This window comes from Chanodichthys erythropterus, chromosome 13 (genome assembly GCF_024489055.1).
Source record: "Chanodichthys erythropterus isolate Z2021 chromosome 13, ASM2448905v1, whole genome shotgun sequence".
Taxonomy (NCBI): Eukaryota; Metazoa; Chordata; class Actinopteri; order Cypriniformes; family Xenocyprididae; genus Chanodichthys; species Chanodichthys erythropterus.
Window position 1 is genome coordinate 52933791 of NC_090233.1, and position 13767 is coordinate 52947557.

At 34.5% G+C, this 13767-nt stretch overlaps 1 protein-coding gene across 1 annotated transcript in view; it reads right to left on the reverse strand.

The window, feature by feature from the left end:
• The window catches only part of dnm1a (dynamin 1a), a 75199-nt gene extending 64197 nt beyond the window's left edge, over positions 1-11002 (reverse strand). Inside the window, exon 1 of the mRNA XM_067406707.1 lies at positions 10713-11002. Coding sequence (XP_067262808.1) covers positions 10713-10873 — 161 coding nt within the window. The 5' untranslated portion in view covers positions 10874-11002. The remainder of the gene's footprint in view (positions 1-10712) is intronic.
• Positions 11003-13767: the final 2765 nt, after the last annotated feature.

Sequence of the window (13767 nt, forward strand, 5' to 3'; positions counted from 1 at the left end):
TGTTTATTATGTACAGATTTCAGGAGAGAACAGTGTCTGAGATGAGACACATGATGTGTGAAGAAGGTAAATAATATAGCTGCAAGCAACGATGATGGGTACAAACCCTGGCGCCACCGCCACCCCAGAAACCTGTGCATGGCGGGCAACATACAATCTTAATTTCATTTAAATCAAACAATTATTTTACATGATATGAGACACTTCCTGTTTCTCTTTTTTTGTCATTACTTTAATCCCTCGCCATAGCAACACTGTTTTTTTTTTTACAATTTGTTTATTGAGATGTAACAAATTATGCCAGTATATTACAACATTATATAATAAAATAGTTAGATCTCTTTTTACATAGTGTTTGTTTCATTTTGACGAGTTTGGTGGCGATTGCATGAAGCCCCTAAAAAACTCAGAGCCTGATTATTCAAAAAATCCACATTTAAAACAAAATAACTGACTTCCTGTTGGTCGGAGCTAATGACTGTAAATAAGAAAGTTGTCCGGCTTGATGGGAGCAATATATGTTCCAAGTTTGGTGACTGTAGGTAAAACTACACGCCCCCCCACCCCCACTTTTGTCAAAATGTGGCACTATAGAGCCTCTCCTCAACGCCCATTTCTAAGGCTTTGCCAGTTGGTGGCGCTATGACTTTGACGCACATCCATGTGATCGCCCTCCTACAACAAACACACAGCTGAAGTTTTATCAACATCAGTCTATGTATGCAGAAGTTATAACACACTTATTTTTCCCTTTTCTCACCATAAATTCGTTTCAACGCCACGGCCAAACCGTTCGGGATATCAAAAATACGCTCACAAATTAGCATCGTTAATGTCTTGACTTCATGCTTAATCATGCCCTAAATATCACCTGTGTACAGAGTTATGATATACATCCACTGTATGATATTGTTAGACACTTACATATTAAATAAACTAGTGAGAAGTGTGAGTTTAAACCCTCTGAATAACGCAGCCCTTTTATAATGTCTCTGCAGGTATGATGGTGCATTAGTGATCACAGAAGGCTGGTTTTGTGAACAGGTCACACTCTCAGGAGAATGAAGGGTCAGATTAAAGCAGCGAATGAACCCGGGACCATCAGATTATAGGTAATCCTGCTGAGCCCGGCTCACATTCACAACCAGCACCACAGCTACATCTGAGAATCATACAGACGAGGTGTTATCAGCGCATTCACCATCAATACAGTCACACTACACACATCTGAACCATTCAAGTGAATGAAACCGCAGCAAACGCCCATGACTGCAGTGTTAGGTGAGGAGGAGCTCTCAGCAGAACATCACATGATGTTTAATGGCTGTAACGAGCCGTTTCTGTCCTCGTACGGCGATTAAACCGTCTGTGAACATGAGGTGAGTCAGAATAAATGAAAAACATCATCCTTCATTTCAGTCCAGCTTCTCCTGATGGAACTCAAGCACAGAAACAGCATCGATCGTGAGATGCATTTGTTGTGAATTCAGCGATTAACTGACGTTTTCTTCTCATCTATTTTCAGTTGTTGATGAGAATGAGGAAGTTTGTTCAGAACGTTTCCTACGTTAAATGTGAAAAAATCCCACAGATGCACGCTGAAAGAGGAACCCGAGCCACATCTACAGACCAGAGATCAGGGTTATTTTAGTGTATATTTATAGTTTTCACACACACTAGGTTTTATTTTTATATTTCCAATTTTCATTTGAAAGTTTTAGTAGAATTTAATGCTTGTTTTTTGTTAAAACACATCAATTTTAACACCAATTCTTGATCAGTGTTATTTTAGTTTCATTGAAATACTATTATAGTTTTTATTAATATTTTGAATTGTTTATTTTTGTAATTCCCAATTTTCAGTTAAGTTTTAGTAATTTTTAGTTTGTTTGTTTGTTTTGCTTTTTTAAGTATATCTATGTAGTTTTTATACATTTTTATTTGAGTTTTAGGTATTTTAGTTCAAGTTAGACTAAATAAAAATTTGAAATGTTGGCAAAAAAAATATATATAATTGATTTATTTCATTTAATATGTATGTATATAATTTCTGGAATATCATGGAATTTTAAAAGGTCTATTCCAGACATTGAAAATCAGGGAATTCTATTTTTTTTTTTTTTTTTTTTTATCAGGGATTTTTGTTTGTTGATTAAAATTTTAGTTTCCATTTATCAAAATGTCATTTTTCTATACCGCATTTTTTATTGCGTTGTTTCACGTGTTTTGCGTATTGTTATAGTTAGGCTATTTTTCAGCGGCACTTTATTCCCTTCCCGCTCGTCAGCTTAAGTCAAATGCAGTCACCTGTACATGTTAACTAAGGCAAACGTGCAGGAAAATGTACATTTCGAGAGCTTTGGCTACAAAATGAGCACTTCAAAGACTGTCCTGACCAGCCGCGACACGACAAATGATTCTATTTTTGAAACGGTTTCTATATTTCTGGGATTTTGCAGATAATAGTTCATAGAGAGGGAACAAGGACATAAATGCACAAAGAAAAGTATTTATTACTTACAGTTTGAACGTTCTTGTTTCCTTTTATTTCTTTGCTCTCATAGTGGCTTTTAAAGTCATGCAAAATTATATTTGAGCTCAAAACATTTTAATATTAAGCAAAGCTTAACAGTCTTTATGAGTGTGTCAGTCAGTAGCGAAGACTTTTATATTAAAAAGACTGAAATGTTGTGAAGACGCAACTGATAAATGCTTTGACTTGTGCTGTCAGTCACGGGAAACTCCCTTAAATGTTAAAAGGACAAGATATCGCAGCGGACATTTAAACAGATTTTTTATTATGAACATAGGACTGACCTGAAGAAGAACTATATATTTATACAACCAGTTAGCAATGCTTTGTCAGCATAACCCTCTTCATAGCATTACAGCTCTGACTCGCATTTTCTTCAGAATTGAAGTATAGTTAATCATTAACCTTCTGAGAATAAAATACAGCAGTCTCAGTGTTTGATCAGTATTGATGTTCTCGTCAGCTCGGCTCAAGCAGGGAATTGTGGGAATGCTGACAGGTCTTCCGGAGCTGTCCATGGTGCTGAAAGCAGCAACAGCACTCATCTGACTCTGTGAGGGACGTCACATTCTCAACTCCAGTGGGTTTGATGATACGGAAACATTGAGCTGGTTAATGTTTGCTGTACATACATCAGGTGACCAGGACAAGCCCCTCCCACAGTCTGTGGATGATCAGCCATCCTGATTAACTGAACTTTAATTTCAATTATGATTTTATGGAATTATGGAAAAAAGATAATCAAGATTAAATGATTATTGTGCTGCATTTTATTTTGCAGTATAATAATAATACGTTTTATTTTTATAGCAGCTTTCCAAAACTAAAGGTCGCTTTACAAAGTTAGATTTAATAATAATAAAAATAGTATTATAATGCAAGTTTAATTGCAACATAGTTGGTCTTACTTAATTTTATTTATTATTATTTTTTTTTTTTATTTCATTTTAAATATTGTATTAATTTTATAATATTATGTCAAGTTATTTAAATTTACAAAAAAGCAGCTTCACATTAATAAACGGAAATAACAGTGTTGATTCATCAATTATGAAACGGCAATCAATCAATTCAGTTCAATGTTGATTCAGTTCAGTTCAATAACAAAGTCATTATCCAGCTCAGTTAATTTCAAATTCTGTTGTGCCGTTAAATCACTAATATTAGTGAATAAACACATGTTTATATATATTTACATTTTATTTATTATTCATATTCAAAATTTTTTTAATTAGATTTTTTTTTTCAGTTGAAGTATTAGTTAAAAAAGATTTTTTTCAATGTTCAATGCATGCATAATGTTTCCAAAGTCAAAATCCTGATAAATAATCCACAATATTAACTACCCGTGATTATGATTTCTGCCATATTCAAGCAGCCCTAATCCAACTTTACAAATCCCAGCATTAGACACTCTTACAAGACGAGTTCTCAGGAACACAAGCGTAAGAGTAAATCACAGCCACATCGATCCGGACAAACGCCTGTGTAAATCATCTAGTCATCTGCCAGATTTCATAAGACTTCATTACGGCTTGGCAGAAAACATTTGCACAGATTCAGAAGCCAAACAAACGCACTCATTTCAGGCTGCTGCTCACAAATTATGATGAAGAACACGGTGTCCCTTAATCAGTGAGAGAGCGGCCCTCAGTTTATGTCTTCATATCACACTAACACCGCTGCTCAGAAGGGTTTATTGTAAACATAAACTAAAATGAACGTGGGCTGATGGCTTCAACAGAGCAAATACTATTGATTATTAACAACTTCGAAGAGAAATGAAGGTTTTTGAGGAAAACATTCCAGGATTTTTCTCCATACAGTGGACTTCACTGGGGTTCAATGTCAGTTTCAGTGCAGCTTCAAAGAGCTCGACATGATCCCAGACGAGGAATAAGAGTCTTATCTAGAGAAACCATATTTTAGACATTTTCTAAAATAGAATAAAAATTATATACTTTTTAGCCACAAATGCTCGTCTTGCACTGCTCTGTGATGCTCCACGCATGACGTTATCATGTTGGAAAGGTCATGTGACATAGGAGGAGTTTACAAAGTGAACATACAAAGACTAAGTCAAACAGTCTTTACAAAAAAAGGTAAAACAACGCAAATGAGCTCTACCGCCGTACTTCCACCCTCCAACATGATAACGTCATGCGTGGAGCATCTCAGAGCAGTGCAAGACGAGCATTTATGGTTAAAAAGTATATAATTTTTATTCTATTTTAGAAAATGTCCGATGGTTTCTCTAGATTAGACTCTTATTCCTCGACTGGGATCATGTAGAGCTCTTTGAAGCTGCACTGAAACTGACATTTGGACCTTCAACCCGTTGAACCCCAGTGAAGTCCACTATATGGAGAAACATCCTGGAATGTTTTCCTCAAAAACCTTCATTTCCCTTCGAGGTTGTTAATAATCAATAGTATTTGCTCTGTTGAAGCCATCAGCCCACATTCATTTTAGTTTATGTTTAAAATAATCATGTTTAACAGTGGAATTCTTGGTGAAAAACTACATTACCCATGATGCTGTACAGAAAATTACACCAATCAGAGAGTCAGCAACATGCACAAAAAGATCTCATTAGCATTTTATATCTTGAAGTTATAGTTTTTTATCTTGAATTAATTGTAACCATTGGATGTGAGATCCGTTTACACAGAAAAGTGTTCCTCTCATGTTTCATAAATGAGGCCTTTGTAATACTTTTGGCAGCAGTGCCTTATGGGACACTTCTTCTGTTAATGATGATGATGATGATGGCAGTATGTGATTGTAGACCGACTGTTTCTATTAAAAGTAAAAAGGATCAACAGCTTAATCAAGGCCAACAGATTACAAACACTGAAGAGCATCCAATGAATGTGTTCAACAAATACACAATTCACTTCATCTACAGCTTGTAGACGTTATTATAAAGCTTCAACTGTGTTTTCAGTAAAAGAAAAATGATAATTTTAGGCGTTTTGTCACGTTTTTTTTGTATTGTAATTTTGTGCAGTTTATGATTGCAATAACAATGGCTTGATATTTCTAAATCTCTAAAGAGAACTGGTTTATTTTGAGGTTTAGTCACTGATTGTTCCTGTGATGAAAAACACACAGCGTCTTTATTTAGATGTAATTAGTAGTTTTCCAGGATTTGTGAGGCATTCCAGATTTTGAACAACGAACTCTCGCAGGATAATTGCAGTTTGTTTGACTCGAGGTCTAAATATAGGAAGAGGCTTTTGTTAGAATAGTTTAGTGGTAATGATGGTGTTAATTTTGCCAGATTTAAATAGCAGATAGTGCTTCCTCTAACTATCTGCAGGGCGTCCGTATCCAGAGTCCTGGTCCTTCATAAGAATCAATGAATTAAAGGGGTCACGACATGACATGAGAAATCAAATTTGCCTTACAAATAAGAAGTCTTTGTGCCATTAAAGGTGTCATGACATGGATTTTTTTTCTTATTATGCTCCTTGAGGTTGACTTATCATGTTAATAAAGTGTTTTGCACAAAAACAAACTATTGTTTTCAACCTTCGTTCTGAAATGATCGTTTTTTTAAGGCGCGGCTCCTTTAAGGCTTCTCAGTTAACGCCCACTGATATGATTGGATGACATCACTGCATATGAAACAGTATCAACGCCCACTGCTATTGCATTTTAAATATTATTGCATAATTCATGTGATGTCCCCTTTAAAAATACAAAATGTCAAATTATTGCACTGACATAATATGATTTGTCTTTTTATTCTATCAAGCTTTTTATCTAAAAATTTTTTAGCGACTCAATCTTTTTGTTTACAGATTGGGACTGACATCTCAGATCTTCATCTTCACTTCATATCTTCATTTATGAATTAGAAAGTTGTATTTTTATGTCAATGAAATCAGTAACTGGAACAGAACTAGATTGGATCATTTTCCACTGGCTAAATTAAATTAAAATGCTCAAATCTGGTTAACTTTGTGGTGTTATGTGGCATATGCCACTCTCAGAGAGCCTCAGTGCTGCATACATGACCTCCGTCAGCAGCAAGAGTTGCTGAATCATCCAGCGTAAGACTTGATATTCACATACACTGCCAAAAGAACAACCGATTATTCCCCCTCGAGATTTACACCGTCCAAGTCACGCATTCAGAGGAAAACAAGAGCTTGCCGCTGGATGAATAAGATGGGATGAGATTCTCTCCACTATCATCCTCTTCCTATTCACATGGTGGACCAGGGTTATTATCATTAGCTAAAACTATTTCTGTTAATTGAAATACAGCAGAAATAAAAAAATAAATAAATATTAGTATAAAAACTTATAAATGTTGCCTTGAAAATAAACTAAAAGTTTAAGTTGAAGCACTAAAATTATTAACTGGAACTAAACTAAAGCTGAAATAAAAATAAATTAAACATAAAAAGCAAAAAACAAAAGTGAATAAAATGACAAAAGCACATAATAAAATTACTAAAAATATAAAAAATAAAAGCTAATTAGAAAATCAAATTAAAATAAAAGCTGAGCTGGACTCGTGATGCACAATACATTTCAATTGTAGACAGATTATTTTATGCTTGATATACAGTCTTTATAAATCTTGACTTCTGTCTGTTATTTAAATAAAAACTACATTCACAATTAAGCTCTAATGTAGAATTGTTCAGGCTTTAACTAAAATAAGACAACAGAACTTCATACAAAACAAGGGTTCATTACACGACAACAATGTACTTAAAATGGAAAAGCTTTTCTTTTGCATTTTTCGCGTACAGACGACAACGTTGTCAAAATCATCCTCATTCACACGGATCCACTTAAATGTCTAAAATCGCTGTATTCTGCTGCCAGGCCAGTAGATGGCGATGTCACTTTGTAAAGAAACATGCTTGTACATAAATTCTTTTTTTTTTTTTTGTAGTTTACTTAGAGATGATAATGGTATCATCAGGGGCCGTTTACACAACACCATTTTTATCTCTTACTTTTTATAAGTTTTGGTCATTCATTTACACGACAACAGCATTTGGAGGCCTGAAAATGCAAACTTTTAAAAATGGTTTCAAGTTTTTGAAAGCGATACTGTTATCGTCTCCATGTAAACTACAAAAATCATGCGCATGTGAATTACGTCTTCAGTCTATAGGTGCGTAGTGTTTCTTTACAAAGTGAAATCGCCATCTACTGGCCTGGCAGCAGAATACAGCGATTTTAATAATTTTAGCAGATCAGTGTGAACAGGGATTGTTTTGACAACTTTGTCATCTGTACCAACCCAATCTCACTGTAATTTGTAAGAATTTTACAAGGTGGATAATTCGTACCAATTTGTGCGATTTGAGTTGTACGAATTCGTACAAATATTTAAAAAGTCACTAAGAAGGACCACCCCCTAACCCCACCCCTAAACTTACCCATCACTGGTGTCTAAACGAATCGTACGAAAACCTAAAAGTGAGGTTGTACAAATTCGTACAAATTAGCCACCTCATAAAATACTTATGAAATTGCTGTGAGATTGCGTTGTCTGTACACGAAAAACACAAAAGAAAAACTTTTCTTTATAACTGGAAATAAACTAAACTATAGTTGAAATAAAAATAAATTAAACATAAAAAGCGATATTTTTAAAAAACAAAAAGTGAAAATGACAAAAGCACATAAAATTACTAAAAATTAAACTAAAGTTAACATACAACTAAAAATAAAAAAATAAAAGCTACGAAATTTTTTGCGTACAGATGACAACATTGTCAAAATGATCTCTGTTCACACATATCTGCGAAAATTACTGAAATCTCTGTATTCTGCTGCATAGCCAGTAGATGGCGATGTCACTTTGTTAAGAAACACGCAAGTGCATGACATCACAGTTTTCATAAATTCGTATTTTTGTAGTTTACAGAGATGATAATGGTATTGTTTTCAAAAACTTGCACTATAAAACCCTTTTTCAGAAGTTTTCATTTTCAGGCCACCAAAACGCCATTGTCGACAGCCAAAATGCAAAAAAAAATTTAGTTGAAAATGGTGTTGCGTAAACAGCCCCTAAAATGATAAACAACTGCTTTTTGCTATTTGAAATTGGAAAAATAAGCCTTCACTCTAAAGGGCTGTTTACACAACACCATTTTCAACTCTTACTTTTTATGCATTTTGGCCATTCATTTACATGACAACGGCGTTTTGTGGGCCTGAAAATGCAAACTTTTGAAAACGGCTTTCAAAGAGCAAGTTTTTGAAAGCGATACCGTTATCATCTCCATGTAAACTACAAAAACGTGAATTTGTGAAAACGTTGACATCATGCACATGCATATTACGTGTTTAGTCTATAGGTGCTTAGTGTTTCTTTACAAACTGACATCGCCATCTACTGGCCTGGCAGCAAAATACAGCGATTTTAGTTGTTTTAGTGGATCCGTGTGATTGTTTTGACAACTTTGTCGTCTGCACCAACCAGATCTCACGGTAATTCATAAAAATTTTACAAGGTGGCTAATTCGTACCAATTTGTGCGATTTTACATGTACGAATTTGTATGAATTTTCAAAAAGTCACCAGGAAGGACCATCCCCTAAACTTACCCATCACTGGGGTCTAAACAAATATTATGAAAATGTAAAAGTGAGGTTGTACGAATTCGTACAAATTAGCCGCCTCGTAAAATACGTTGTCTGTACACAAAAAAACACAAAAGAAAAACTTTTCTTTATAACTGGAGATAAACTAAACTATAGCTGAAATAAAAATAAATTAAACATAAAAAGCAATATTTTTAAAAAACAAAAAGTGAATAAAATGACAAAACCACATAAAATCGGGAATCGTTTTGACAACTTTGTCGTCTGTACCAACCCAATTTCATGGTAGTTCGTCAGTATTTTACAAGGTGGCTAATTCGTACAAATTTGTATGATTTGAATCGTACACATTGGTATGAATTGTAAAAAAAAACAAAAAAAAAGTCACCAGGAAGGACCGCCCACAAACATACCAATCACTGGGGTCTAAACAAATCGTACGGAAACGTACGAATGTGGTCATACGAATTTGTTCAAATTAGCCATCTCGTAAAATACTTACGAATTGCAGTGAGATTGCGTTGTCTGTACGTGAAAAATGCAAAAGCAAAACTGTAAACGTACCCTAAGAAAAGTCTGCGAAAATATGACTGTGTTCATTTCCTTGTATTTTGAATCACGCGTTGCATCGTGTTTTAGGATTAAAGGAAATGTGCATAAATGTAATGGATGAGGTCCTGGCAGCACCTGTTCTGTTTTTCTACGGATTTATTTCTTTCAGTGTTGATATTATGTGAGCGCTGCCAATTCTGAGTAATGCTAATGTTGATTAAAATCAGTCAGTCAGCAATATATCATACATCTTTACCAACACCTGTTTCAGACTACCTAAAAAATATAATGTGGCATCGTCCTTCTCAATATTCATAATGTGTCAAACTGAAAAGCCTCAATTTGTGCTCCAAGAAGAGACATTTTACACAAACTAAAACACCACCATGATGCTAGAGTGGTTGCTAGGGCGTTTCTAGATGGTTGCTAAGATGTTCTGGGTTGCTAGGGTGTTGTTAAACAGTCTAGATGTGGCTCAAGTCCTTTAATGTGCATCTGTGGCAGTTTTTCACCTAGATCCTGTGCATGAAATCAGATGCATTCTGTTTATATTGAAACGACGTCACGTGACGTTAGAGAAAGTCTCCATTATAAACCAGCGGATAGTTGTTGTGTTTAATGCATAATCTCAGCTCATTATTATCTGGAGCCAACACAAAGGTGAAACTGCCTCAGCTTCCATCTTTCACACAGTGTTTCTGTTATGAGTTCTTCATCTTACTGACCTTGTGCATTATTATTATTACCATTAAAGGACACAGATTTCACTAATGATGATGCACTAATGCATAATGAAGAATGCACTGTTGAGGGGGATTATGTAACTAGATTTAGATGTGTTGTTGTTGAACATGGCTGGTGATTTTCACCATTGCAGCATATGATCCTCCATCACGCCTCAATAACATTTAAAGGTTATCATCATCACAGTGACCTTTACATATCATTGAGGCATGACTGAGCTGGAATATGAGATTAATGCTATCATATGCTTTATTATTGTACATTATTGAGCATTTAATCTGATCTGTACTAAATGAATGACTTACTTCCCCACGAAGTTCTCGAGCACGGAGCTTTTACCGGCGCTCTGTCCGCCCACCACCGCGATCTGCGGCAGGTCCAGGTTCGCGTTCTGTCCGATGGCGGAGAACGCATCCTGCATTCGGTTGACCAGAGGAATCAGATCCTCCATCCCCCGGTTCCCCATGGCGACTGACCGGCACCAGCTCGAGCTCTCCCCGGATAAACAGCGATCCCGCTTTCAGGTCGTCTTATTTCGGCATTGATTTATTCTGTAGCTTCTACCTGTCTCTCTTCCTCTCTCTGTCTGTTTCTATGTGCGTCTGTCTCTGTCCGCAGTCCTTCTGAGATGATGAGCTGCTTTTCTCAGAGCGCGCGCGCACGGGCACGCGCTGCAGCTTCGCGTTCTCTCACTAGTCGGCGCGCTTGTCAAAGTTACAGTAATTTTATGTCATTCTAATCCTGTGTTAGGTCGAATTGTTCTAAAAAAAAAAAAAAAACAATATCAGGAACAAAAGGATTAGCCTTAAATGTTAATACCCCAGTACACAATGGCCGAACACAAAAATAAACGAATGAATAAGGTAAAAACAGAAAAGCAAGTATTTTTAACACATGCACCCAATAAATAAAAAAGGAACACATAAAATCAACCAATTTAGTTTATACAGTAAATAGGTAAAATAAAATAAACAAAATGTGCAAAATATACAATAAATAATACAAAATGCATTTAAGATTTGTGAAATGTGCAAAGCAGAATGTCACTCATTATAACACTTCTAAAAATGCAAATGCCACCCCTATCAACATTCTTGAAAAAATGAGAAAAAATAAGTACACTCTAAAAAATAGCAAAAAAAATTAAAACAAATTTACACAGTAAAATACCGTTTTCCATTGAAATAGTAATATACCGTAAAAACCATTAAATCTGGGAAATATTATTTGTCGTTTTCGAGAAAGTAACGCAAAAATGTCAAATATTACCCAGAATGCATTGTTTTTACAATATATTACAATGCATTCAGGGTAATATTATTTGTCGTTTTCGTGAAAGTAATGCGAAAAAAAATATTACCCAGAATGCATTGTTTTTACAATATATTACAATGCATTCAGGGTAATATTATTTGTCGTTTTCGTGAAAGTAATGCGAAAAAAATATTACCCAGAATGCATTGTTTTTACAATATATTACAATGCATTCAGGGTAGGGCTGGGCGATGTATCGAATGCTTTTGTCACGCGCATTTCTTCAGTAAAGCCGGTTCCCTGATTACCGCTAAATCGGCATCACCTGCTTTCAAATGAAGCGGCATTTAATAAACAGAACCGTAGTTCACTGATAAGACACGCAATATCGCGTTCAATATCGATACGTATCGCCGTCGATATTGAGCACGATATTGCGTGTCTTATCAGTGTACTACGGCTCTGTCTATTAAATGCCGCTTCATTTGAAAGCAGGTGATGCCGATTTAGCGGTAATCAGGGAACCGGCTTTACTGAAGAAATGCGCGTGACAAAAGCATTCGATACATCGCCCAGCCCTAATTCAGGGTAATATTATTTGTCGTTTTCGTGAAAGTAATGTGAAAAAAAATATTACCCAGAATGCATTGTTTTTACAATATATTACAATGCATTCTGGGTAATATTATTTGTCGTTTTCGTGAAAGTAATGCGAAAAAAAATTACCCAGAATGCATTGTTTTTACAATATATTACAATGCATTCAGGGTAATATTATTTGTCGTTTTTGAGAAAGTAACGCGAAAACGATAAATATTACCCAGAATGCACTGTTTTTACAATATATTACAATGCATTCTGGGTAATATTATTTGTCGTTTTTGTGAAAGTATTGCGGAAAAAATATTACCCAGAATGCATTGTTTTTACAATATATTACAATGCATTCAGGGTAATATTATTTGTCATTTTTGAGAAAGTAACGCGAAAAAAAAATTACCCAGAATGCATTGTTTTTACAATATATTACAATGCATTCAGGGTAATATTATTTGTCGTTTTCGTGAAAGTAATGTGAAAAAAAATATTACCCAGAATGCATTGTTTTTACAATATATTACAATGCATTCTGGGTAATATTATTTGTCGTTTTTGAGAAAGTAACGCGGAGAAAATATTACCCAGAATGCATTGTTTTTACAATATATTACAATGCATTCAGGGTAATATTATTTGTCGTTTTCGTGAAAGTAATGTGAAAAAAAATATTACCCAGAATGCATTGTTTTTACAATATATTACAATGCATTCTGGGTAATATTATTTGTCGTTTTCGTGAAAGTAATGTGAAAAAAAATATTACCCAGAATGCATTGTTTTTACAATATATTACAATGCATTCAGGGTAATATTATTTGTCGTTTTCGTGAAAGTAATGTGAAAAAAATATTACCCAGAATGCATTGTTTTTACAATATATTACAATGCATTCTGGGTAATATTATGTCGTTTTCGAGAAAGTAACGCGAAAATGATAAATATTACCCAGAATGCATTGTTTTTACAATAAATTACAATGCATTCTGGGTAATATTATTTGTCGTTTTTGTGAAAGTAATGCGGAAAAAATATTACCCAGAATGCATTGTTTTTACAATATATTACAATGCATTCTGGGTAATATTATTTGTCGTTTTTGAGAAAGTAACGCGAAAAAAAAATTACCCAGAATGCATTGTTTTTACAATATATTACAATGCATTCAGGGTAATATTATTTGTCGTTTTCGTGAAAGTAATGTGAAAAAAAATATTACCCAGAATGCATTGTTTTTACAATATATTACAATGCATTCTGGGTAATATTATTTGTCGTTTTTGAGAAAGTAACGCGAAAACGATAAATATTACCCAGAATGCATTGTTTTTACAATATATTACAATGCATTCAGGGTAATATTATTTGTCGTTTTCGTGAAAGTAATGTGAAAAAAAATATTACCCAGAATGCATTGTTTTTACAATATATTACAATGCATTCTGGGTAATATTATTTGTCGTTTTTGAGAAAGTAACGCGAAAACGATAAATATTACCCAGAATGCAT